This window comes from Jaculus jaculus, chromosome 10 (genome assembly GCF_020740685.1).
Source record: "Jaculus jaculus isolate mJacJac1 chromosome 10, mJacJac1.mat.Y.cur, whole genome shotgun sequence".
NCBI classification, from domain to species: Eukaryota; Metazoa; Chordata; class Mammalia; order Rodentia; family Dipodidae; genus Jaculus; species Jaculus jaculus.
Window position 1 is genome coordinate 50,435,576 of NC_059111.1, and position 26,315 is coordinate 50,461,890.

At 35.5% G+C, this 26,315-nt stretch overlaps 1 protein-coding gene across 2 annotated transcripts in view; it reads right to left on the minus strand.

The window, feature by feature from the left end:
- Window positions 1–6,711: 6,711 nt before the first annotated feature.
- Window positions 6,712–26,315, minus strand: part of Sema3e (semaphorin 3E) — a 243,072-nt gene continuing 223,468 nt past the window's right edge. For both annotated transcript variants that reach the window (XM_004662235.2, XM_045160898.1), the window contains exons 15-17: window positions 24,403–24,470; window positions 22,635–22,774; window positions 6,712–8,105 (exon numbers count right to left, since the gene is read on the minus strand). In XM_004662235.2, the coding sequence (XP_004662292.1) occupies window positions 7,650–8,105; window positions 22,635–22,774; window positions 24,403–24,470 (664 nt within the window). In that variant the 3' untranslated portion in view covers window positions 6,712–7,649. The remainder of the gene's footprint in view (window positions 8,106–22,634; window positions 22,775–24,402; window positions 24,471–26,315) is intronic.

Consider the following 26,315-nt stretch of genomic DNA (forward strand, 5'->3'; position numbering starts at 1 on the left):
AGTAATTGTGAACTGCTATTTGCTTCTGTATTTTGCTTGCCAAGTTCCATGTTGGAAATCTCTTAGTCTTACAGTTTGTTAATTATAAAAATCTGCCTTTTCTTTTCCTCAGGGCTTCTTTTTGCACCCCCACCTTAGGGAGGCAGCCACCAGCGCAGCTCTGCTGTGCACAAAGAAAAACTTGCTTCAATTTGGCCATATTTTGTGGTCAGTGGTTTTTATTTTCACAAATTCTGGGTTAACAAGTGTTGCTGTGACTCACTGATTTGCCTGTCTACCAGCTCCAGGTTTAGTGAGATACTCTGTCTCCAAGAAACAAAGCAGGGAATCAATAGAGGAGGATGCCTGACATTCCTATCTGGTCTCCACACATTTGCACAAGGGGGTGTGCATCTACACACAAACATGCTTATGCTATACACACACACATGGCACTATATACAGCATGCCATATATACTATACTATATATACAGGATTCTGCCTCAATCTGGGCTGATCCACCGTGCATGGGCCAGCACCTGGCTCCTATATTATGTCTATATCCACTAGGATTGACAAGGTAAGGCCTATTCTGAGCCAATCGTTTGTTAAGACTAGCACAATACTGGGACAGTATTGTGTTAGTCTGCTATTGGCTGTTGTTTAGGTGGACTTGTGGCTCCAAAGTGCAGTAACTAGCCACAGTGTGCTACCTTGAATAGAAATCCTTTACACTGAGACCTAGTATCTTCGCCTGGAATGGGAGTGGCAGAAGCTCCCTGTGTAGAGGGGCCTATGGACTGGGGTTATTAGGATTCACAGAGTATTGGGCTTTTACCAGTTCCACACTCTGTTCCAAGGCAAAGTCTTATGCTTACTACCCTGTACTTCCCCCTGCCTCATATTTGGGATCTTGCATCAGGCTATACTGCCAGAGATTTGGAAAGTGTGCTGAAGGTAGCTTCTTGGCTACCTACACTGATGATAAAGCCGCCTGAGTCTCCCAGCTTCAAGAACATTCATAGTCTGAGGCATACATTGAGGCCTACCACTTAGCTTGCACTGATACAGGCCACAACACAGATCAGTCCCACTGGTTTCAGATCTCTGTGCAGTGTTAGGGAACTTATGGAATCCTATCAGTGAGGACAGGCCAAGAAACACACTGTTGTACAAGGTTGGACGGGTGATGCAGACAGACCCTTAATTGTGAGGTTTTGTGTAAAACCCCATCACATCTGAGTGTCAGAGATCTGGAAGTCTGCCATGCTTTGGAAAGAAACTAGGTCTGCCTCAGACCCCTTCAAGACTGTAAGTGGTGGAGCTGAACCTTGGGTTTGTCTCTTTGGTCTAGAGGTCTCTTGTGAACCTGCCTCTAAACTCTGATCTATATACAAGGCTTCAGTTTCTACCAGGTACTGGCTCCTACTCCTTTATCATGGCAGACTGGTAATAGCTGTAAGACCATACCTGTGTGAACTTTCATGCCCTATTACATAGCAGAGGTCATCTTGCTCTGGGCATGGCTGCCTGAGGTTGAAGGAGCAGAGGTGGATTCCATCAGCTGCCCAGGTGTCAAGAGTACCCAGTCTAAGGCAATTCCTGCCACTCAGTTTATGGGATGAGGCCTGGAGGGAGGCTGGCTCTTTGCCTAATACGGGCTTTCACTCTAAGGCACGGATGTAATGCCCTCCCTCCTCCAAGCAGGAGGCACCTCTCTCCAGGCTGAGCTGCTAGGAGTTATGGAAGAGGAAATTTGGGCAATATTTTCATTCCTTCCTTCTTCAATGGGTTTGTTTTCATTCTATTATAGTGAAAGCAGGCACTCTGCTGTCTTGTCTGCTTTTTGTTAAAACCTGTGCTGGTAGTTTTGTGGGTGAACTGCTGGTCAACTTGGTTTGTTTATGGGGAGAGATAGCGGAAGGATTTTAGCCACCACCTCATTCTACATCCTTTCAGTGAACATAAACAAATGTTTGCTGGGGTGGTACTGAGAACTTGCTGAACATGTATAAGACCCAGGGCTTGACCCCCAACACTTAAATTACACAGACATACAACAATACTTTTATTCTCTCCAAGTAATAGGGAAGAGATAGTTAACTTTTTCTTCTTGCTCTTTATTAAAGATAGGACCTATTCAAAGACCTCTTTCAATAGATTCATCAAACACTATGGTAAACAGTAGACCTATAGAAAGTAGGCTTTGTGCCATAGATAGATGTAAGTTTGAAATACAGATTTAAATTGAAAGTTTCCAGAAAAAAAAAAAAGCATCACCTTTGTCAAACATTCTCCAAGGCTGATTGACTGATTGCAATTCCTTTTTGGTGGGGTTTTGGGATGTTTCAGGTCCAGAAGCAAATTATCTTAGGCTACATTTGGCTTCCATAATATCCATTCTTTGCCCACCTCTGTATCCACCCTCATATCCTTTTGACTATCAGGTAAGTCCTTTTGGAATGGATTAACAGACCACTTGCTAGGAATGTTATCATACAACATCTGAAACTTACAGCACAGATTAAATGCTGTTCTGTAACCTGCTACCTTAATGTTTCTACCAATGTACTTGAAGTGTGCCTTGAGTAATGATTCTTCTGTTCTGCTACTGTAAAATCTTCATGTAACTGTTAGAAGATAGTATATGAGGTAAACCAAATCTGTTTCTGGGCCTCATGTTTTGCTTCAGAATAAACATCATTTATTCCATTTGAGGTAAGGAGCAGTGTGTTTATGTTAATATGCTAAACAATTACTATGGAAGCACTGTCACACCAAAAGGTTGTAATTGCTATGGCATGACATTTACTTCAAAAACAAAACTCTCAAACAGAGGTTCATTTAATATTAACATCCATTTATATGATCTCATGGTCTTACAGCTGGGAATATAACGGTTTAGGTATATTGAAGTAGAAAAAGACTTGCAACATTCTTTTTCTGTCTCTCAAAATCTTCAACATTCTAGTAGCTGCTACTTTAAAAGCATCCACTTTCCATCCCTTATCCAATGAGGACATGTTGCAGGTAGGATTCTGGGTCTGCTGACTGGCCCTGTAAATGGAGTGAGGCCTACATAACCCCAATTACAGCAAAGTAATGCCAGTAACGGACTGATTCCTTCTTGGAAAAGTTGGGAAGAATGTCTTAGGACAGAATGTTGAATTTTTTTTTAACATCTTAAAACATTACCTTATGACATTGTATGCTGCTCTTTAGGCTACACATCCAAAAGCTGAGTTTGAATGGCAAAAACATAGAAAAATACTTCTCAGACAGCATTTAAGGGTTTGGAAATTATTTATTTCTTTTTCATCTAAGTTGAACCAAATAGAAATTGTATGTCATAGTACAGACATTGGATCATGCAGAGTGGCATATCTATGTTATTGCCAGAGACCAGATGATAAGAAGTCCAGAGGTTTACCAATGATCCAAAAGCCAAATGGTACATGCTGCTGTGGGCCCTACCAAACAGATAAAGGATACCATAAAGGCAAAAATACTCTAGGAGTGCTCTAGCTTCTAAGTAAGCCATTCAGACACCAACAGAACACATTCAGTGTAAAATGAAAACAAATGTATATAGCACCACCTTTCCTTGAAAATAATAAAATACTAGCTTCAATATCACTGCTACAATGAAGAGTTTTCCTGGAAAAGTTATTAATTTTATCAGACTCAAATGCAGCAATATTGGCTTGAAAAATGAGTATGACCTTAAAAAGTAACTCAGTATATCCAAAGATTGCTTATTATAATTATGAGCTAGCACTTTTTCCTGGGATGTGAGATATCTATGCAATGCTAACTACTTAATATATTTGACAGGTTAAAGATGTCAGTTTTAAGTATAACAACTGTGTTGTTTCATGCTTAACACTAGCACAAAATGATTTACTATATTGTACAAATTTTACAAACATTCATAACTGCTATGAAGATTGATAAAACCCTGTGCCTCACAGTAGTTATTCAATATTCAGTAAAAATAATCTAAAGACTTGAATTATCTTAGAAAGAAAAAATAACTACCTAATATATGTATTCCATATATTATATAGAATTGCCACCCCCTCAATACACTTTTGGTTCTCCTTTTTTCTGGATTCATCAGGGTTTATTTCTATTTTTTTCCAGGTTGATAATTTCTCACTGAAATATTCAGTATTTAATACAATTTAGAGTGTTGGACATAGATAAGACCTCTAAGTCATAAAGTGAAATTGCTTTAAATAATAACTAACCTCATTTTCTGTGTCTGTACCCCAGTGTGTTGTGGGAGGAGGCAAGCTTGTTTTCTATGGAACTCATTCCATTTGTGTGTTATTCAGCAGAGAGTAACACAGATACATGGGCTCTAAAGAACTGGGAGATTATACATGGAGGAGGACTCTTTAAAGAAAGGACAGGAGGTTGGTTAGAATATGCTTCCAGTTATGAGTTCCTAATGGCCATGTTTTCTTTCTTAAGGTGATGTTGTATAGCTCAAGGTGAACTAACTCCCTCCCTCCACGTTTAGCAGAGGGATAAGAGGCCTCAACAATTTTATTCATGTAGTCAACTTTCTAAACCTGAATATTTTTTTCAAAGGAGACTCTGCATTTGAATTCTAGCCCCAGACATAACTAAAAGATTAATGTCTCTGAAATAGCCTTGTACTTTAAAAAGGGTGTTTATCTTAAATTATATGGGTGTGGAAGTGTGTGGGTGTATCAGGGAAACAAGGGAGAAAATAAAATCAATGAAGTGGATATCAGTTTTACCTGTGAGGGTCACCTTTCCCTCTCAGTATTAGTAGTTGTCTAAAGCTACTAATGTTATCAGGTGTATAGCAACATATATATTTATTAGTGCATTACCTAAAGTTGGACCTGAGGCTGAAAAATTCATCTCATATTTCATTTAAACCAATGTTTTCCACAAACTATATTTGGACTGGTGTTATTTTTCAGAATCACTTTTAGTATTTTACATAGGATATTTACTTTCTGGTTAATACTCATCTTATTTCAATAAGATATTTCAATGTGCATGAAAATATCAGAATGCCAAAAAGGGCTTTAATTAGTCTTATTGCTTTAGTGACTAAATACATCATTCATAAACAACATCATTGACTGCCTATATAGACCAAGATTAAATGATAACTGCTCATGCTGAATCTTCCTTCTTTAAAAAAATACAGATATCGGGCTGGAGAGATGGCTTAGCGGTTAAGCACTTGCCTGTGAAGCCTAAGGACCCCAGTTCGAGGCTCGGTTCCCCAGGTCCCACGTTAGCCAGATGCACAAGGAGGCGCACGCCTCTGGAGTTCGTTTGCAGAGGCTGGAAGCCCTGGCGCGCCCATTCTCTCTCTCTCTCCCTCTATCTGTCTTTCTCTCTGTGTCTGTCGCTCTCCAATAACTAAATAAAAAATTTAAAAAAAAATACAGATATAGGAGAAAATTCTGCTTTTCCTTCTAATGTGTTTATGGAAGAAAAAAAATTAATATACTGTACTTCTGTTTGATTATTTCAGACTTACACTTTGCTAAGGAACCTGCTATCTATCTTTATACCTTTATTTTTCAAATTTACTCAGATTTTACTGAAATAAATTTTTTAAAAAATAGTTCTTTATTTGCAAGCTGACAGAGATAGAAAGAAGAAAGGGGGTGGGGCTGGAGAGATGGCTTACAGTTAAGGTATCTGCCTACAAAGCCAAAGGATCCCAGTTCAATTCTCCTGGACCTACATAAGCCAACTAGGAGTCACATGCATCTGGAGTTTGTTTGCAGTGGCTGGAGGCCCTAGCATGCCCATTCTCTCTCTTTCTCTTTACCCCTCTCTCTGTCCCTCTTTCCCTCTCTCAAATAAATAAATTATATATATATATATATATATATATATATATATATATATATATATATATATGTATATATATATATGTATATTTTAAAAGAAAGTGTTGGTGGGGGAGAGAGGGAGGGAGAGAGAGAGAGAGAGAGAGAGGGAGAGAGAGAAAGAAATTGGGGGGGAGAGGGGGAGAGGGTGAATGTGCATGCCAGGGCCTTCATCCAGCCACTGCATCTGGCTTTACATGGATAATGGGGAATTGAATCTGGGTTGCTAGGCTTTGTCAGCAAACACCTTAACTAGTAAGCCATCTCTCCAGCCCCTGAAATACATTTTCTTAAACAACTTTCAAATACACTTTTCTTAATTTCTGTTGGTGGGCAACACTGCCCTCTAGGGGAAAGTTATACAAATAACAAGGTTTTTTTGCGGAGTTGTCCATTTTTCATTTATTGTATTGTTAAATACTTTGAAACTTCTGGTTTATGTGAACTTTAAATTTCTCAGAATATTTGTATATTTATTAATCTTGGAACAAAACTTTAATATGTGGCCCAAGACAATTATTTATCCAGTGTGGTACAGAGAAGCCACAAGGTTGAACATCCTACAAGCCGAGTTCTTAACACTTGTTTGCTTAATTACATAGCCTATAAGATAATTTTGAAAATGAACTACACATTTAAATTTAGTGTCTAAATAAATATTCATAGTCATTTTATATGTAATCCAGTTTTGCCTTTTATATAAAAGGAAAGCCTTATAAAGTTCATATTCTAGGAAGCTAACTGCTAAGGATTTAAAATAAAACACTTCAAAAAATAAACTCTCAAACATACTTTTTGTTAATATTTAAAATACAAAGATTAAAATGCATGGAATAAATTTTGTTAAAATAAAAGGGAATATTTGGCATCTGAAAGTAAAATATTTCAATAGTTTGTTTCCAAATAAAACAAACATACTTCCAAATTATCTTAAACTTCAGAGAAGACCCAAAAATTCATTTGTAACTTGTGATGTCATAAATTACCTGCATATACAACACTTTCATCTTACATCATGACATAAACATTACATTTTTATCTTTCTGAAAATGGACTGGATATGATTCATTGATGATTTCAGATCTTTTCACACAATTGTAGAAATAGATGAGAATGTGTGCTTTCTGGCCAGAGGAGGGTAATGCAAATCTTTTTAGTTAGACTACTACATGTTTTTGACAGTCTTGACATTTTTGAGAACCATCTGACCTCCTATCCACACTGGTGTGATAATAAAGAATGTATTTATGAAATATCGATGTTGTGACTGTGGCTTGGTCTTTAAGGGCAGAGTGCAAGGTGACCACAGATTTCTACAACATACTGGCTACTTAAAACTTGGCTTAAAACATGAGCACAATTCCCCCAAAATAGAAAGTTCACATAAGAATGTGAAAACATCCAATACTCTGCATAGTTACCTCATCTATAAGGAAAAATCCAAAAAGATTGAAACATTTATTTCTATATTTTCCATGATTATGAAATTTCCTTTTCTTCAACATTCTAGTAAGTCTCCCAAAGGCAAAATAATAATTTCCATGGAAAAGCAGCTCAAACTCAAAACCACAACTATGGTCACTGCTTTGATAAATATAATATGAGGCCATTAAGAAATACACTTATTTAAAAATCAGTATTGTGAGAGGTCTTTTCCCGTGCATATGGAGCATAATTTATCATAACACCTTCATAGCCTTTATCTACGACAGAAAAGTCTTCTCAGTAGTTGAAAGAGGTTGGATGCTTCCTGATTTTCTTCTTTAGTACATGGTGCTGGGTCAGGAGGGCAGCACATGCCGGGGCAGGCGGAAGTGCTCCGGCTTGGAGCGGAGCTTCTTCTCCTGTGGGTTGGCGTACTTCCACTTGGAGGGAGACATCTTGAGCTTTTTCCTCTTCTTATCTGTGCACCACACCTTTTCACAATATTCTTCCACTCTCTGGAAGTTGCTATAGCCAATTAGCTGCAGGAATTCTTTGTACCAGGGTTTTACTCCCTGGGGGATGCTACTGCTCTGGGAAGGACAAGGCATCCTGTGGGGCCCATCCCCTTCATAGTCTTTATGAAACATTTCCCCTACTTTCTCTTCTTCCACAACCTCCAGGGTGATTTTGCGCACAGTGTGAACAAAACTGTGCTCTACTGTCTGGCAATAATAAATCCCAGCATCTGATTTGTGTATCCTGAGGAAGAGTAAACCCAGGTCCATCTTAACCACTCTGTCATCTGTCTTTACCTGCAAGGAGAAAAAGGAAATGGCACAGGAGTATTATTGTAGAGTAGATAATGTCCCTTTCTATTGACTATCTTAATTATTCCCTTTGTATATCATATCTTAAAATCATGGACTCATAGGTAAAAGAATGCTAAGTAATTAAATCATTTGGTATGTATGAGTCCTGCACATTTACAATGGAGGCCACACTGAGTTTGATTGAGGACATGTAAATATTTTAAAAGATCAAGTTCGAGAGTTTTCTCTCTTTTTAACCCAATTAAATATTAGGAAAACAATCCATGTGGCACTCAATATCACGGTGAAATGGAGACTTGTCACACTTACTATTAATTGCTTTTTAAATGGGCACAGCAAGTCACATTTCTCTCAATCTTTCAAGGGATATATGTGCTTTCAAATCACAATGAACCATCTTTTTCAAGAGACTCTGTCTAATATTCTGGCCTTTTTTCAACACCTCTCCTTATAAAACATGTCATCCATTAATAAACTTAGTGAGCATCCATGATATTACCAAGTCTATTAACAGTAATTAAAAATAAGCAACTACAATCCTACTGTAAAGGACACTACAATTTAGTAAACATTGAGGCTGAAGATACATTCAGCTTTTAATGCAGCTTTTCCCTGCATTGGATATAATGAAATTATGCACATGAATTTTACAAATATGTAACTAATTCAGTGAAGGAGGCACACAGTAAGCCACTGAATGCTTCATATTTCATCACCACTAGAAGGATGGGATTTTGTGATAATGATAGAAAGGTGACTCTGGCCTTCCTGGCACACTTCTATTTCACAATACCAAAATAAAAACAATTTTAATATTTGTTAGTACAAAAGGAGTTGGAGTGACAAGGACTAAAATCATATGGAGTGACAGTTACTAATGGCCAGTTTGTTTTTTGTCCAGGGAAAAGGACCTTGCAGGATGTGAGCAGACTGGCATGCAGAAGACAAGACACTGGCCATGGTTATAATTTGTACTAATACAGCAACATGCCACTGTTGAGTAGAAAGTAAGTGTACCTTGTTATAGATGGAAGATTTAAGTTTCCAATTGGTTTTCATTTTTCCGCAATGTAGAATAACTTAATCAGAAGCTAGAGTGAAGCAGCTGAGATAAGAGAGACTATTTGTTCTTTTGATGTGATCAGACTTCACTCTTTTGGCAGAAGGTTGCAGCCACTAACTTGAGAACCCCTGTGAGGATGTAGGGAGACCCTCAAAGCAAAACTATCTTTTCTATGTAAGATCAAGATGCTGTACTGACAAGTTGTGCTGAGAACAATCCCAGCACCTGCCCTAGCCATATGACTTCTAAGGGACTTGGGGTCAGGCTATCCTCCATGTAACCTTCTCTTCCACTACGACTGCTGCAACCTGTTTCTGAAGCATCTCAACCCTGACAATTCTGACTCCAAAGCATGTATTGTTTCCATAATTTTCGAAAATGTGGATGCAGTTGACATGACTCGTTAAAACATTTCTCTCTCCATCCCTCTGTGTGTGTGTGTGTGTGTGTGTGTGTGTGTGTGTGTGTGTGTGTAAATTTTTTACATCCCATGCCATCATGCATTCCTGGCTGTCTTTATTCCTCTTTTGTTTTCCTTATCAGACTTCCTAGTTTTTCTAAGGCATCATCTTCCATTCTTCACTGATCTCACATTTTATTTCCATCCCCTGGTAATACTAGTATTCATGTTTCATTTAGCTTCCTTCAAATGCTAGTAGCAGTTACCTTTTAATCACTGGGACAAAACACGTAACAAAGGACAGTTTATAAAATGAAAGGGGTTATTTGGGCTCAGGAGAAAGTGTCTTCTCAATAGAGAAAACATGGCATGAGCAGGAAGCTGGGTGACACATCTCGGTAGCAGCAGAATGGAATTAGTGCTAGTACTGGGCTTAAAGCTGGGCTATAATATTCCAAAACCCAACCCAGCAGCATAGCTCACCCTTTCCCAAACTGCCACCATTTATGGACCAAGTATTCAAAACACATGAGTCAATAGAGGACACTTCATTCAAATCACCACAGTGGTACACTTTACACATACCCAGTCCATTTTCTTCACTTGCTATAAATTACAAAAACACTGAAACTGATATGATTCTTTATGGCCTAAATTCATTACCTTTATTTTTATTTATTTATTTATTTATTTATTTATTTATTTATTTATTTGAAAGTAATAGACAGAGAAAGAGGTAGAGAGAGAGAATGGGTGAGCCAGGGCCTCCAGCCCCTGCAGACGAACTCCAGACTCGTGCACCCCCTTGTGCATCTGGCCAACGTGGGTCCTGGGGAATTGAGCCTTAAACCTGGGTCCTTAGACTTCACAGGCAAGCATTTAACCACTAAGCCATCTCTCCAGCCCTCATTACCTCTTTGTTTAAACTGTTCCCATCTATTTACTAACTTTAACCACTAAGCCATCTCTCCAGCCCTCATTACCTTTTTGTTTAAACTGTTCCCATCTATTTACTAACTTTCCCAGCTTTGAGAATTACATCATTGTTACAATGCCCTATCTTCAACTCTTGATTATTTCTACTTCTCTCTTACTACATCCTCATGTCTAACTCATTATAAACTCTTACCAAGAGTTTTTTCAGTTGTGACCCAGATATATATCCTCCTTCTTCATTATTTTTGTGTCACTAAACTCCATGCCTGATGACCATTTTTCTGACCTTGTCTCATAGCCAACTTCTCTCAACTCTTTATGCTCTCTGTTCTTGTCCTGACAAGATGACATATTTTCTTTCCCAGCTGGCTTCCACCATGCCCTGTAGCTATTTCTTCTCTCCCTTATTACTGTTGTTTCACCTCATCATCTTTCTACACATGAACCTGCAATGTTACATACAATAACTTTTTTTTTTTCTTTCTGGTGCAGCAACTGGGCACTGATACACTTTAAAGTTCAGTGGGTCTGCTCCCAAATTGTGAATTTATTTAGATCTCTATTGCTTGCCTAAGCAGATGAGAACTGCTTAAGTACCATATCATGTCTTTCTAAATTTTGATCACTAAAAAGCTTAATATGGTGTTTTTGCTTTCTTTTTTATTTCTAAAATACCACATTTTATTCAGATCTTACAAAGGAGTATGAAAGGGTTAAAACTGGGGAGATGTAAGGAAGATAAAGTGGGAAGAAGTGAAATATACCACATGGAGTCCACATAATTGAACATGGATCTTAGGAAAAAAAAAACATGAAAAAACATGAAACATAAAAAAAAATGTGCTTACAAAAAAGATTAAAAGCGAAAACAATAATAAAAGATAAAAAGTGTCTCTTCTCACCACAGCATGATTGTAGGGGTGGAGACAGAAAGAGCGTATCCATTTGAAGACCCCAAAAATCTTGCTGCCAGTTCCAGAGAGAGAGAGAGAGAAAATGCCCCAATATAGTGTTTTCCAAACTAAGATTAGTGATACAGCTGTATTTCTGGAGATGTATGAGTTTTATTATAATAATTATCACAATAATTAATGTATGTTTATAAACTATATTTGAGTTCACATGGAAGATCAGACTTTATGTATTTGTGTTTATCTTATCATAAATTGTGAACCATTTTCAAAGCCTTATGTTTTCCAGGTGCAAAGAAAGACAGATTCAGGTTTAATATTTAATAGGTGAATGATACACATTCAAGTCAAATGGAAGCCAAATGGCATCTCTATTCATAAAACATTTTGAAATCACTTTAAGTGTTGGGGATTTTGAGTCATTACATGTCAGATAGTGCAGTAGACAGGAAACTTTACACACACATTCACTATAGTCATTGTTCCATATTACATCTGTGGAGATAATTCTGTGAAATACATCATTATTTTAAATAAACATACTAATGGTGGGTAGGATTGTTTACATCTTATTGATAAATATATTTGTTTTGTATTTGAATAAAGTTTTAAGCATATGAATGCATGTGTTGCTTTATTCATGTAAATATGTAAATATTTCATGCAAACTTTTTCTTTTTTTTGAGGTAGAGTCTTACTCTATTCCAGGCTGACTTGGAACTCACTCTATAGTTCCAAACTGGCTTCTAACTCATAGTGATCCTCCTACCTCAGCCTCCCAAGTGCTAGAATTAAAGGTACATGCCACCACACCTAGCTAATGCAGGTTTAATCTGTGTCATGTTAGTAACTCAAGAAGACATGTTATTTTAAAGGCTGGTGATAACCAGGATATTACTAGAATCAAACTTCCCCCACCCTCTCTCTCTCTCTCTCTCTTTAAAAAAAGCATACATATGGCTGAAGAGATGGCATAACAGTTGAGGTACATGCCTGCAAAGCCTAAGGACTCAGTTTTGATTTCCCAATACCCACGTAAACCAGATGCACATGGTGGCACATGTGTCTAGAGTTCTTTTGTAGTGGCTGTAGGCCCTGGTGTGTTCATTCTCTCTATCTCTCCACCCTCTCTTTCTTTCTCTATGCCTCTCTTGCTCAAATAAATAAATAAATATATTTTAAAAATCTTCCCTTCCTTAATGCCTTCTTCTGTTGTTGACATTACCACACCTCATTTCCTTCCTCTAGCTTTATTTTGGCCTATGTATTTTTCTTTCCTTAATGACCTCTTTTCTACTCTATGCCAGTGCATTTCTAAAATTCATTCTAGGATTAAGCTTTCATTTATTTTTGTAACTACCTCTCTTGCAGCTCATAAATATCATTCATCTCTTTTTACCACTTATCAGTGCTCATGTTTGGAGCACACAAGGTATTGACTGATTAAACATTTTAGGTTATTTTCTATGAAACTTTGTTCTTGTTAATGATATAAACTTCTTAGGGACAATGGCATTATCTCTTACTTGTGAGTTATTCTATAACAAGTAAAGAGCATAGTGTTAATAAAAGCATGTGAATTTGTTCTTCAACACAAACATGCAAGGCAGGGTAGGGAAGCAGAAAGAATGTATCCAAACATTCTTCACATTTTTGAGGACTTTCTAATATTAATTTGAATAGGAAGGAAAAAAAAAAACATTCCAATAGCAGCTTGAGACTTGAGGTACTGTAAAAGACTCATGCTTTACAATACTCGACAACATTGTCTTCATCTATCTGAACAAAGAAATGTGCATAAGCACCTTCAGTGATTATGATCTTTTGTTATCTGCCTATTACATCTCACATGAGAATGATACCTTAAATGAAAAGATGAAAGCCTTGTATCCTCGTTTCTGGCATCTAGTGGCTGTTTATGAAAAAAAAAAAAAAAAGGCACTAGAATAAATCTAACTCTTGACCACTAGAATGAGGGATATACTTTTTTTTGAAGTATACATAAAAAGCAGTACTTACATTCAAAAAATTCAAATTTGAGAAACAATGCAATATATGTCTGTACAATTTACACTTGTCCACATTCTAAGTGGTAGCATGACAACTACCATGTGGATTGCTCTAGTTTAGTAATTTTTATACTAGAAATAGTGAATGTCCTTCTAGGAATTTTGGTGTCCCTTAGTGGTTACAGTGAGTCCATGTTTTATCATTAGGAATAAGAGCCACTTTAACTCTCAATATAGAAGGCCATCCATTATACATGTTAAATCATCTTCTGCTATGGATTATGAATAACTTGTAATAAAAAAATCTGACTTAGAAATTTGTGTGTGAAGTAATGCTATCACTTTTTCTTTCCACTTTAGTTAACATGGGTTCATCTAAATCCTGATTATAGGATTATTTTCACCCTGCTGTGACTTTCCTATGTCTATAGACCAGATTTCAATAGTCAAGATGGCACATAATATATCATTCCTATCAAACAGTCTCATAAATAATCTTGATAAGTACAGGGCTTCTTCCTGAAGATGGTTTTAATATTCTTAACTATAAAGATTGATTCAATGTGTTCCATAATGTCAAATATAAAAAAAAAAAGAATCAAGCAAAACACTCTGCACATGTGGTAGCTGCTCAGGATTAAACCATAATTTCCATGTGTATCAACCATATGTTTCTACACTTTTCCCAGGAAAGGAGCAGAAAAAGGCCCTGGATTGGTTTAATTCAGAATATATTTAATTATGAAGTCACTTTAGTCAAAAATAAAAATGAAGAATTTATGTTTTTCATTTATTTCTTTATCTGACTTGTATTGAGTACAGTGGTGGACTTGCAGAACATATATCTGATATGGTAACACAAGAATACATTTTTCTTTTACTAAATCATGTCCTAATGTGAACCTGATATACAACAGAGATGGTCACCTAGTAGAGACTTTGTAGCTCATTTGTGGAAATGCCACACTATACCTAGAAAAAAATGGGAAAAGGATAGTAGTTTTTCTGAAATAAGAAGACAGTAAATAAGACCTCAAAATTGTCTAACAAATATGTTAAATATAAAATACCTATTATGTTGAGAAAATTTGAGATATTTATATTACAATTGACCACTACCTACAAGATACAAAGAGCCTGAGGCCAACAAGATGACAGTGAGATAATCACATAAATAGATCTTCAGAGAAGAAACTTATGTTTAGGAAGTACAAGCTTATGTATTATCTTACTAGTGATCTTAGAAATACAGAATTTAGACATCACATTTTATCAAAAGATGGGTAAACATTACAGAAAAAGATTATACTAAAGGGTATGTGGGAAGTGGAAGTCCTAAGAACTGCTTTGGGAGTTCAGATGGTGCAGAAATTCTGATAGCAAGTTGTCAGTAGTTACAGAAATGAAGGATGCTGACAGAAAACAAGCAGAAACTTGTATTTTAGTCCATAAGGGATTATTTTGAGAGGAGGTTATTAATAAATCTGCAGTAGAATGTGCTACATAATGTTGACCAGTCATCAGAAGCAATGACAAAGATTTCCAGGGATAAATATGTATAAATCATGATGCTAAGTTTAAAAAGTAGGAAGAATAAAGTACATAAAGGAAGATAATTTTACAGTCATGTATACTCAAACTATTACATATGTGACCAAACATGGACTTGGACTGATTTCAATCACTGTAGTAGACTCTTGTGGAAAACAGGTAAAGGAGGAGAAAGGTGATCCAGGAAAAATCAAGTCAAAGCAGGGAAGATATTTAGATAGGTGAATTACAAAGGCAGTGGGTTGAAAAATGACTTATGTATCTGAAGTCAAAAACAAAAATCAATAACAAAAAGAAAAGAAAAGTACAATATTTTTGTAATGATTTACAGGTTTGGTAACAAATATATTAAATTTGTTTCTTAGATCTTATGCTATCATCATAAGATTATTATTATTATGCTACCATCATAAGATCATCATTATAAAATCTCTGATCCAAATTAAGTAGGTGTTAAAGGGAATGGTGTAGTAATATTTGCATGAAGAGGAGAGAAGATCAAAATTCAAACATGAAAGCATATACTGTGAGGCATGGTTCAACTATGACAGAAGTCCTGTCAACAGTGAATTTCCCAAACACCAAAGTCATGAGGGAAGTATGATCAATTCTAGAATTCAAAATGTCTCCAAATTATATGTTTCAATTACTCCTTTTGACAATTACTGACTTATGATGTCTGTACAATCAACACTTGTCCACATTCTAAATGGTAGCATGACAACTTACTTACTCAGGCATGATGAAACTTTCCCATCATAGCATGGGAAAGATGACAGACAGCAGCTGTGCTCTATCTGCATTTTCTGAAGGTCAGGAAAGGGTGATGTGCCTAAGACAGTTTCACAGAGGCTCTGGAAGTTCAGCTTGGTGCTGGTGTATGCTCACACAAATTTAGTTTTCTAGATTATATGAAACATACTCTAGAACAAGAGCAATCCAAAAGTGAAGGGATTACCTTGTTTCATAATCGATCATGTATTTGTGTAGTGAGCTTCCTGCATTTCACCAAGTTTAAGCAGTCTCAGAGGGAGAAAATACAGATCTGTACCTGCTTCCATAGATTCAGGAAGTTATGCTTTGTTTGAAAGATTCTCAGTATTCTCTTTGAGAATTAACAGGTGAGAGAGAGAGAGAGAGAGAAAGAGAGAGAGAGAGAGAGAGAGATAGAGAGAGAGAGAGAGAGAGAGAGAGAGAGAGAGAGAGAGAGAGAGATTTAAAACACTAAGACATTTTCTATTCTTAGATCACCATTCTACGTGTATACTATGGGAACAGTGTTGTGCTTGCAATTATAAAGGGAAAAATGAAATTAGTGAGCTAACTTACTTTATTCCAGGACTAAAAAATAATTGGAGCACATGATAATATAAATATTCTCTTATATACTTAAAACATTGAAATTATGAATATTTGCTGACTATAAATTGGTGGTAGTTTTTAAGAGATGAACATTTTTGAATGAACTGACAAAAGAAACATCTAAATTGCTAAACAGATGTTTCAAATAAGGCAAGAGTTCATGCACTTTATGTTATGAAAACAAGAAAAACAAAGAAATGGCATTCCTGTGAAAGCAATCCCCTGCTTTCTGTGCATGTGGATAAAGAAAAAGAAAACATGAACTTATTGATCTCATATGCTTCCTGTCATGGGGTAACATTGAAGAATGGCAGGAAAACATGAACCATCAACAAACAAGATGATATATTTTTACTTTATAATTACTTTGGTCCTAATGATACAGTATAATCTCAATATTAAAACGCAGCATTTGATGTCCTATTTTTCTGTGTTTTAGTAGCATAAGCAATCTCCACAATGTTTTGGATGATTGATAAAAGTAGGGTTTAATTTATACTATATATATGCTGATTAGAGAAATGGTGAGCTGTGAGTCTGATGGAAGTAGCTGCTCGTGGATAAGGTAACCATGCTTATTAGATTTCTGGATGGTATTTAGCTGAGTTTAATGAGGGTACTCTGTTTAGTAGGTGCTCTGAAACTGGAGTTGAAAAGTGACAGATTTTGATATAGAGATAAAAAGAAAAAGAACTGGGAATGAATCACTTTTGAAGTCTTAGAGTTCTGGCAAGAATTTTAATATTCTCTTGGATAGTCCATAATAAATATACCCTTTGTGAATCATTTAAAACTCAAATGCAGGGCTGGTAGATGGTTCAGTGGCTAAACGTTTTTGCTTTAAAAGCCTGATGGTCCAGTTTCAATTGTCCAGAACCCATGTAAAACCACATATATGCACAAGGTGGCACAAACAACTGGCCGTGGCAGGAGGCTCTCCTTTTAAATTTCTCTCAATAAATAAATAACTAACTCAGATACAAGCTGATATGTGTAATTATACATAACCAAGCCAAATAAATATAAATAAATAAATAACTCAGATTCAAACTGATATCCCAGTGTGTGTGATCTTACACAACTAAGTCAGTCACTCAGTGCTTCACTTTATCAACAAATCATTATGGCACTGCTGCATAAATTATACACATATTGTACTTAGGCTAGTGAATGACACACATTAAAAAAGTCAACTTTTTATTGATTATTATTATAATATTCTTTCTTTTAGTACCCCATAAATGGAGTTAGTAACTGCCGATGTTTTTAAGATACCTCTTTCCATTTCCAATCTTTCTACTTCTGAATACACATATAACATCAGGAGATCTCTGTCTGAAGGCTACATAGGAGTCTCCAATTCCACTCGGCCCAGCATGAGCTTACCATATTTCTCCCAAACCTACTTCCCCCATTTCACTTTGATTTGAGTTGTATTGCTTCATCATCAATCACACAGATATCTAAACAAGGAACACATGCATAGTCTTTGATTGCTTCAAATGATAAATCCATAAGCATGAAAATGTACCTTGTACATTTCTCCTAACATGCTTTAGTTCATTTGGTCAAATGTCTTTTGCCAGTTATTGAAGTATTTTCTTAAGTAGGATCCTAGCTTTCTTGCTTATCTCCCAACTCTAAATGCTAGTTACTGGGTTTTATTTTTTATCTAAGCAGTTATCCAAAATTTCTTTAAAAAAATTTTTTTTGTTATTTTTATTTATTTATTTGAGAGTGACAGACAAAGAGGCAGAGAGAGAGAGAGAGAGAGAGAGAGAGAGAGAGAGAAAGAGAGAGAGAGAGAGAATGGGCACGCCAGGGCCTCCTGCCACTGCAAATGAACTCCAGATGTGTGTGCCTCCTTGTGCATCGGGCTAACGTGGGTCCTGGGGAGTCGAGCCTTGAACTGGGGTCCTTAGGCTTCACAGGCAAGCGCTGAACCACTAAGCCATCTCTCCAGCCCCCAAATTTCTTATTGGCTTATAAATATAATGAAATGAATTCCTTGACCCATTATCATTTCTATTCATGGGTTTACACATAATATAGTGTCTCTAATGAATTTATGCTATTCTTTGTTTACATTTCTGTATTAAGATTGTAAGGATAAGATTCACATGTGCTGATGCTATCAGCCAAGTAAATATTTATTAACTTTAAAAACCTAATTATAGACATTCAAACTGAGAGTACAGAAGCTTGCTAAAGTATTTCATCTGAGATGTTAAACAACCTTCACAAATCTCAGTGGTACTGGAAAGTACATGAAAAGCACACTTAGTAGATGAGGTAACCACATTCACATTATAGACCAATTTGTGTCTTTGGACGTAAACATTTATACTTTAATATCACATCCAAATCACCTCAGTGACTAATGCTTCCACTATCTTCTCCACCTCTCATCCTACACACCTAATACAATGACAAGAATAAATTTTTAAAATCAAAATATTTTAGCTGTGCTGAAAGCTACTCAAATGGCTTTCTATTTAATTCAGAACAAATACAAGTGCCCCTATAATGGCCAACATGATCCTGAGTGAGCCAACCTTTTACTTCATCCATTGTTAATTTCACTGCAGCCATGCTGCTTTCTACTTTTCCATTTTTATAACAAGTGCAATCTTGCCTTAAGCCCCTTCATATCTGTTGTTGCCAACTTCTACAATGTTCTCTCATATGGCCTATCATTCCCACCTTTTCCATATCTTTTTCAAGTGTTGTTCTTGTAGTGACTTTTTAAATGAGACCATCTATGACTTTGGCTTTAAAACTGCATCTCCCTACAAGTGTCTCTCTTGTATCTGCCATTACTTAACACATTAGACATTGTTCTTATTTATTATGTTTGTTATCCTCAATAATTATTGTTAGCCACAATATATTATCTGTGCCACTGTGATATAAGCTCATTTAAACATCAGCTTTAATGGATTGTTGAAGTAAATGTTTGTATAGTTAAAAATCCAAGAAAGCCAGGTAGTGTGCACTGGGACTTATAGTAAGGTAGACTTAAATGATGCCACAGGTTTGTGGTGATGTGGATGACCTCTTGTACCAACAAACATGGAGTGGAAGTTTTCAGAATATTTTGAATACAGAATTCCATGGTATATAAAGTATATAATATGATATTATAATACTACATATATATATATGCACATATATGTATGCATATATATAATATTAATGATTCATGGCACAAGAAATTTGAGTGGGACCTGTTTAAATCACTGGAACTAGCTTGTGACACCAAACTGTGATGAAGAAGGGTAACATAAGGATCAAGCTGGTGTCAGAGGCATTTTTCAGATATGAAATAACTGAATTTTTATTCTGAGTAGTTTTCTATTTGTTCCATGCCCCAAAGCATCTGAAATTACATTCAGAATTTTAGAAGACTTTTTGATTTATTAGAAAGAACATGGAGACCTGGATCTGAATTTATTTTACTAGCTCTTTTATTAAATATTGTTATGCAATATAATTTACTGTAAAGTGCTCACAGCGTCGTCCCTGGTAGACAAGGACTATTCAAACAATGAATAAACTATAAACAAGTATAGCTTTGGTATCAGAACTACTTAATTTTAATCTTTGGATATGTAGCTGGCTGTGTATGATCTGTAACCCTCTCAATTTTAGTATTGTCACGTGTTAGGTGGGGATAATTGGGTCTAGCATCTAGTTGTAGGATCTTGGAAGAACAAGGAATGCACTTATCCTAGGTCCTATTTGCAATAGGTGGACACTAAAGAAGCCTCGTCATTCAGAAGAAATTGATTACATTTCTTTTCCTTCAGGATGCCACAACAATTGGTGCTACATCTAGCACCTGTCATATTTATATTTATTTATCCACTGGATGTTTAATATACTTGTTGCAAATACTAAAATTTCATAATTAAGCAGGTCATCACATTAAAGGAAAATACACTTCTATTAAGTAACTTAAAAAGAGAATTTTCACTAAGTATTTTTAAAATTAATAAAATGTATAGACATTGCATTCCAGGTGGTGTATTAAGAAAACAGGAAACTGTTAAGTTCATGTTTGAAAGAAGTACAGCAATCAAGAAATTGGAAAGTGAAATGTAGAGATTGTTGATGCTTTCTAGCAATTAATGTATATAGAATTTCTAAGCATTAATGGTAACCAAAATTTTATTTATATGAATATGTCACTCTTGGTTAAGGCCAAGTCTAAGAAGCACAGAGAAGGTACTTAGAATAAACAGAATTCTCAGAATCAATTCCTTCACTTCAATTAAACAAGGACATATTTACTCTATGACATGAGAATGAGTGACTTTATAGAATCAATGATGAGCTTTGCTGGCCACTATCTGGAGTACTGTAAGTGGCATTCTGATAGGAGGTTAAGAATTAGACGAAGTAAAATTAAACATCTTTTATTACGGTCTACATTTAATAATGTGATCACTTCTTATATGTTTCATAGTAAATAAGACATAGTAATGATAAAGATGCACAGTGATCTTTAAATGAACCTCAGTACTCACTTAAATCATTCTGCTTTGACTACATAGAGTTTACATTCAGCCTTTGACACAGTCAACAATTTAGTTATATATTAGATTATGAATAATTCTATACAGATATTAATACATCTACTGAAGCCATGAATTATCTGTTAGTGACATAACTTGATAAAGATGGCAAATCCAATGTATCAAATATCAGTAAATATGTCAGTCAGGGAAATAAGGATGCAGTCAAACCTGGGAACTAAGATTCATAAGAAAGAAGAATTAATGATTTAGTAATATTTAAAAGAAATTTATCATTGAACGTTGATGAGTACAGCATGTTGGCATGATGTGGTAAAGATTCCAAATGAGGTACATGGTAAGGTGCTCCATGTGAGAAACCGAACACTACGAGTGAACAATCCCCTAATGAAGGAAACACTGTTCTGTCTTCCACAGCCAAGTGACTAGGAACTGTGGACTCATCCCCAGTCCACTCCTGCCAAGAATGCTATGATGGAATGTAAAAAGTGATTGCATGTCACATTTGTGAAGTGGAAAATATTAACAGTAAGTGAACAATTTAACTCAGATGTTATGTCATCCATGTGAATGCCTATCCTCATGATGCCATCAAAATTTAGGTGAAGTTTGTTTGCCTCATTAAATTTCCATATGATCTCTAGTAGTAAGTTAATGGTCTTTTTCCATAATGAGTACCCCTGGAGCCCAGAATTTACAAGTTTAATCATCTCCCAAATGTACTGTAGTACTTGAAATATAAACATGTTGGGTTTTAGCTTTGCCTAGGGCTATAAAAATGCTCCTTAGAATTAAAAATTTTTGCTTCCAATGATAAATATTTAATTTTCCATGAAAAAATGAAGCATAAATATTCACTGATTATCTACCAGATATGTACATAATAGCTCTAGTCCGTGCCACAAGATGGTTTCTAGGAAACCTTTCTTAACTCAAAACCTTCTCTTGATCAAGGGACATTTGTAGTATATTCCCTAAGATCCATCTCCACTGAGGCAGACAATTTTTTTCTACTTGGTAATTTGTAATTCCACTTTTGTGAAAATAGAAATCATATCCCAAATAAGCTTCAATGATCTGCCTTCCTAAATGTGTTATGCTATAGAAATAACCAGCTTCCTCAACTTATCTGTCTTTTTACAGACCCTTGCTCCAGACCATTTCATACCTGTGCCTTACATGTCACCTGTTCTGCCATCTCTCATCAAGTGTACTCTCCACCACTGCAACTGCTTAAAAGGACAAGAACTAAGACCAGGCCTTTGTTCCCAGTGGGTAAAAGTCCTAAGCCTGTGTCTCCTATTTAGTTTAAACCTTTATTTTACACCAGGTTAACAATGCTGCTGTTTTTTTTTAAATTCCCTTATTCATATGTGTTAATAAGTTTGTTATTTCTCAGAATACTGTCTTGGCTGATAAAGACTACTATTTTGACAACATGATATATATTAAGAAGCTATAAGCATATTCCTGGTTAAGTTCCAATTGAAGAAGTCCAAAATATTAATTTATATGTTATAGGTTTTTATAATCTATTTATATATGTGTACAAGTATGTCTATAAAATCTATGAATATGTTACATTTTATATGCATGTAAATCACAATTAGTAAAGAAAATTGATGTTTTAAATAGGAAATGTATAGTTCAACAGTTTCACTTTAAGCATTCCAAATTGTCTATTATCTGACTACACACTATAGGTAAAACACCATGGTGTGAATCCATAGCTATGAATTACCTCATCTTTCCTTGTTTCATGTCCTTTCTGTACAAACCAAATGACTTTTGCTTGTAAAGATCGCGGGGTACATTCCAGCAAGGTACTGTTCTTCTCTATGCCGTAAGCTAGCCTCTCTTCTGTTTTATCCAAAGCATCTCCTACAACAGAAATTATAATATGGGCCTTGAAACTGGAATTTTACTAGTAAATTATTTCTTTAAATATTCATTGAGGTCCTTGAAGCAATGTCAACTGCTCATTAATTGTTACTAATTTCTATGTAAAGTCATTTAAAAGAATTGCTCAGATTGGCATAGTAAAATCTCGGCATTAAAGGCAAGACAAGGGCTGGAGAGATTGCTCAGTGGTTAGAGGTGCTTGCTTGCAAAATCTGGGTTTGATTCCCTACTACCCACATGAAGCCAGATCACTAAGTGGCACATGTGTCCAGCTAATTTACAAGAGCAGGAAGCCTTGGAATGCCCATACTTACTCACTGTCTGCTTCTTTTTCTGTCTATCTCTCTCTCTCAAATAAATAAACACATAAATTATATATATATGCACATATATATTATTTATTTATATATGTACATATACATATACATATAAATATATTATTTATTTAAGACAAGAAGATGTTAGAATTAGATGCAAGAAGGCAACTGGGATTTTGGTTTCAAAAGATGGGCTAGTGAGGACAGTAAGAGTTTACATCCATGTTAAACTTGTGAAAAATCAATATAGTGCTCTCTGATAAGGCAGGAGAAAGATTATGAGCACCAAATGTTCAAGCAAGGCACAGATTCACCATTACAAATGAGAGCAGAAATGAGAAATCAATGAAAGCTGGAATCACAAAAGCCAGTATGCATGGCATCCACATAAGGGATTCTACTTATCCAGGCATTGGGCTCCTTTGTAAGAAAAGATTGTAAAACTGACCTAAAGATAATCAGAGAGTATTCATTAGAGTCTGTGTTTTGAACCAAGAAGAGTCTCAGTAGACTTGAAATCAAATATGAGTAAGGGCAAGCATATTGACCTCCAATGGAAAATAAAAGCAAGTGTTTCCTTTTTCTTTTTTGTTTTCATTAAGATAAACTTAATAATAAGATGCCAGGATTTCTCCCATTACTGGAGTCCTCCTTGACTCCAAAATGTATTACTGAATCCTGGGTCAGCCCAGTTCTAACAGATTGAATATAGGATGCAAATTCTGAATGTGGCCTTACCGACTCTGAGCCTCCCTAGTGGTGGCCTTGCTCCTGCTGCTTCCCATGGCATAAAACAGCCTGCAACCACCCATCCTTATGTGAGGTAAGAAAAATGTCTCTTTTTTTTCTATTTAACTTCATTGCAGTTGCCTAACTAAAGCTGACAAGTGACAATGATAGTTTTAGGCTTACTCTACCATAGCAAAAGAGGATTTTTCACTGTTCTAAAACTTAGCAGTTAGATTGATGAAAGTTTACCACACTTGGTTTTGAGAAAAAGAGATACAATTACAATTCACTGTCATCAGCCAGTTGACATATGCTGTATTGTTATTTTAGGATCCTTGCCTTTTAGGTCTAATATCAAAGGTGATGATGGTAAATGTGTATGAATCTTATTTCATTGATTCTGTAAAAATTATATGTCAAATATATGAAGTTAACTATACAGAAAATACATTCAATTAGTGTTTCAAGGTACATCAACCAAAAAGTAACTCTTTAAAAACTGCAGCTTATTGTCAGCCTATACTCTAAGTAGTTCATACCCATCCATTCTGTAAAACTTACCAGCAAACTGCTGTCCAAAGCATTGCTGGGCTGCATTGCCATGCCGGACATCTTGTCTGCGGAACCGCCTGAAAGAAAAACAATTTAGGAGATGCTCAGATTTTAATTTTCCAGATTTTCAAATGTAGCCAAAACAGTAAGGATTCAAGTCAAATTCCAAGTGGAAAAGTTGATCAGTCATGAAAAAGAATTATAAAATCCAGGGTTCTTGTTTTCCTTATTTCCATGGAATATTTTAAATTATTAAGATCAGTGTTTAACACTATTCTGTAAATGTTTACATTCAAATTCCAGATACCCAATCATTAATTTAATAAATTTCTCTTTATATTTTGTTATCAATTTGGTTCAACAAGAAATATCTGGCTGGAAGAGGGTTTGGGGTCTCAAGGAATGTGTGCAGGTAAGAACAATGGAAGTTGAAGCAAAATATTTATTTCCGTACAAGGTCCTGAAACTCCTATAAACAATGTGAAAAAAAGGCATCAAAATGTTCTATTTTCCTGTCATGATTATCACCTCATGCAAATAAGTTTTACAATAGAAAGAGAACAATAAATAATATATCCAGCTTGCCTTTTCATACAGATATAATGGTTAGAAAATGTATGCTCTATTTAAAGTGTTGTATTACAGATAGTTAGTTGTATGTTTTACATCTGGAGGGACTCAAGAAATATCATTTTTCCTTCTGTTTGTTTATTACAATCAGGATCTCTTCTAGAATATTTTTATATTTTCTGTTTTGTTTAGATATGTAACTAAAACTGGTACATTTGTTCATATTCATTGAAAAGATTTCAGGAATATCAGTCTGTTTTAAGACTTTAAGAATCTTTTAAAACATATTATTCTATGGAACTTTTAATTATTTGCAATGGAATTTTAAATTCAAGGTCTATGGTAGACTTAATTCAAATTAGAGATGAAAGTAGGAGTATTACATAAAGGTGGAACACACTACTTACTGCTCTAAGCCATGGAATTTTTTCAAGACTAAAGGGAAAACTGAAGGCAAAGATCAAGTTTTACCCTAAAGGAAGATGGTCAAGTTTGCAGTCACATTGACACTCTCTAACCATATATAATGGTAAAACTCAGGAAACAGATCAGATTCAAACCAGAATGCATCACTAGCAGTCTCTATGATTATGTACTTTGATTCACTTTCCTGCCTTTTTGTCTTCATTTGTAAAATGGGGTTGCTTAAATGACACTTAAAATCTATTACAGTCTCAAATTTTTGTTGTTTTAAAGTCTCTTCATTGCCTCTCACTAATGACAATAGGATGCTATACCAAGAGATGACATTATTTTTTTCTCACATAGCAACAACTTCATACACAGCTAACCCAGGAGACTACTCCCAAGCAGATTTTAGGAATATGAAGTATATTAAAACATTTAATCATTTAAAATGAATAAAAGCCTCAAGGATGTTTTTAAATCATTAGTTTGGGAATATCTGAGCAAAGCTACCTACTTTTTGAAAGTTGCATATTTTTCTTTCTTTTTTTCCTCTTGCTTTTCAGAAACTGTTCAAGAGAATTCTGGAAATTGACAAGGGGAGAAATAATGAGACAAAGACCTAGCTTTGTGAATTATAGTGTCCTTTGGAAGGCCATTTTAATCAAGTGGTTTGAATTGTGAATTTGTTTTTCCCTTGTCAAGTGATTTTTGCTCTATGAACAGAAGTGTTTATTTTAATGAGCAGTTTTCTATTTCAACTTTTATTCAGGTCTGAAGCAGACATGTTCACTATCAAAGCAAATTATTTCCTCTTTATATGCTGGAATTTATTCAACAAGTTCTCCTCCTAGGGGTGAGTGATGGTTGAAGAGAATTTGACACCATTGAAACATGACTATTTCATGCCATTAAACAAATTCATTATAAACATAGCATCTGACCCT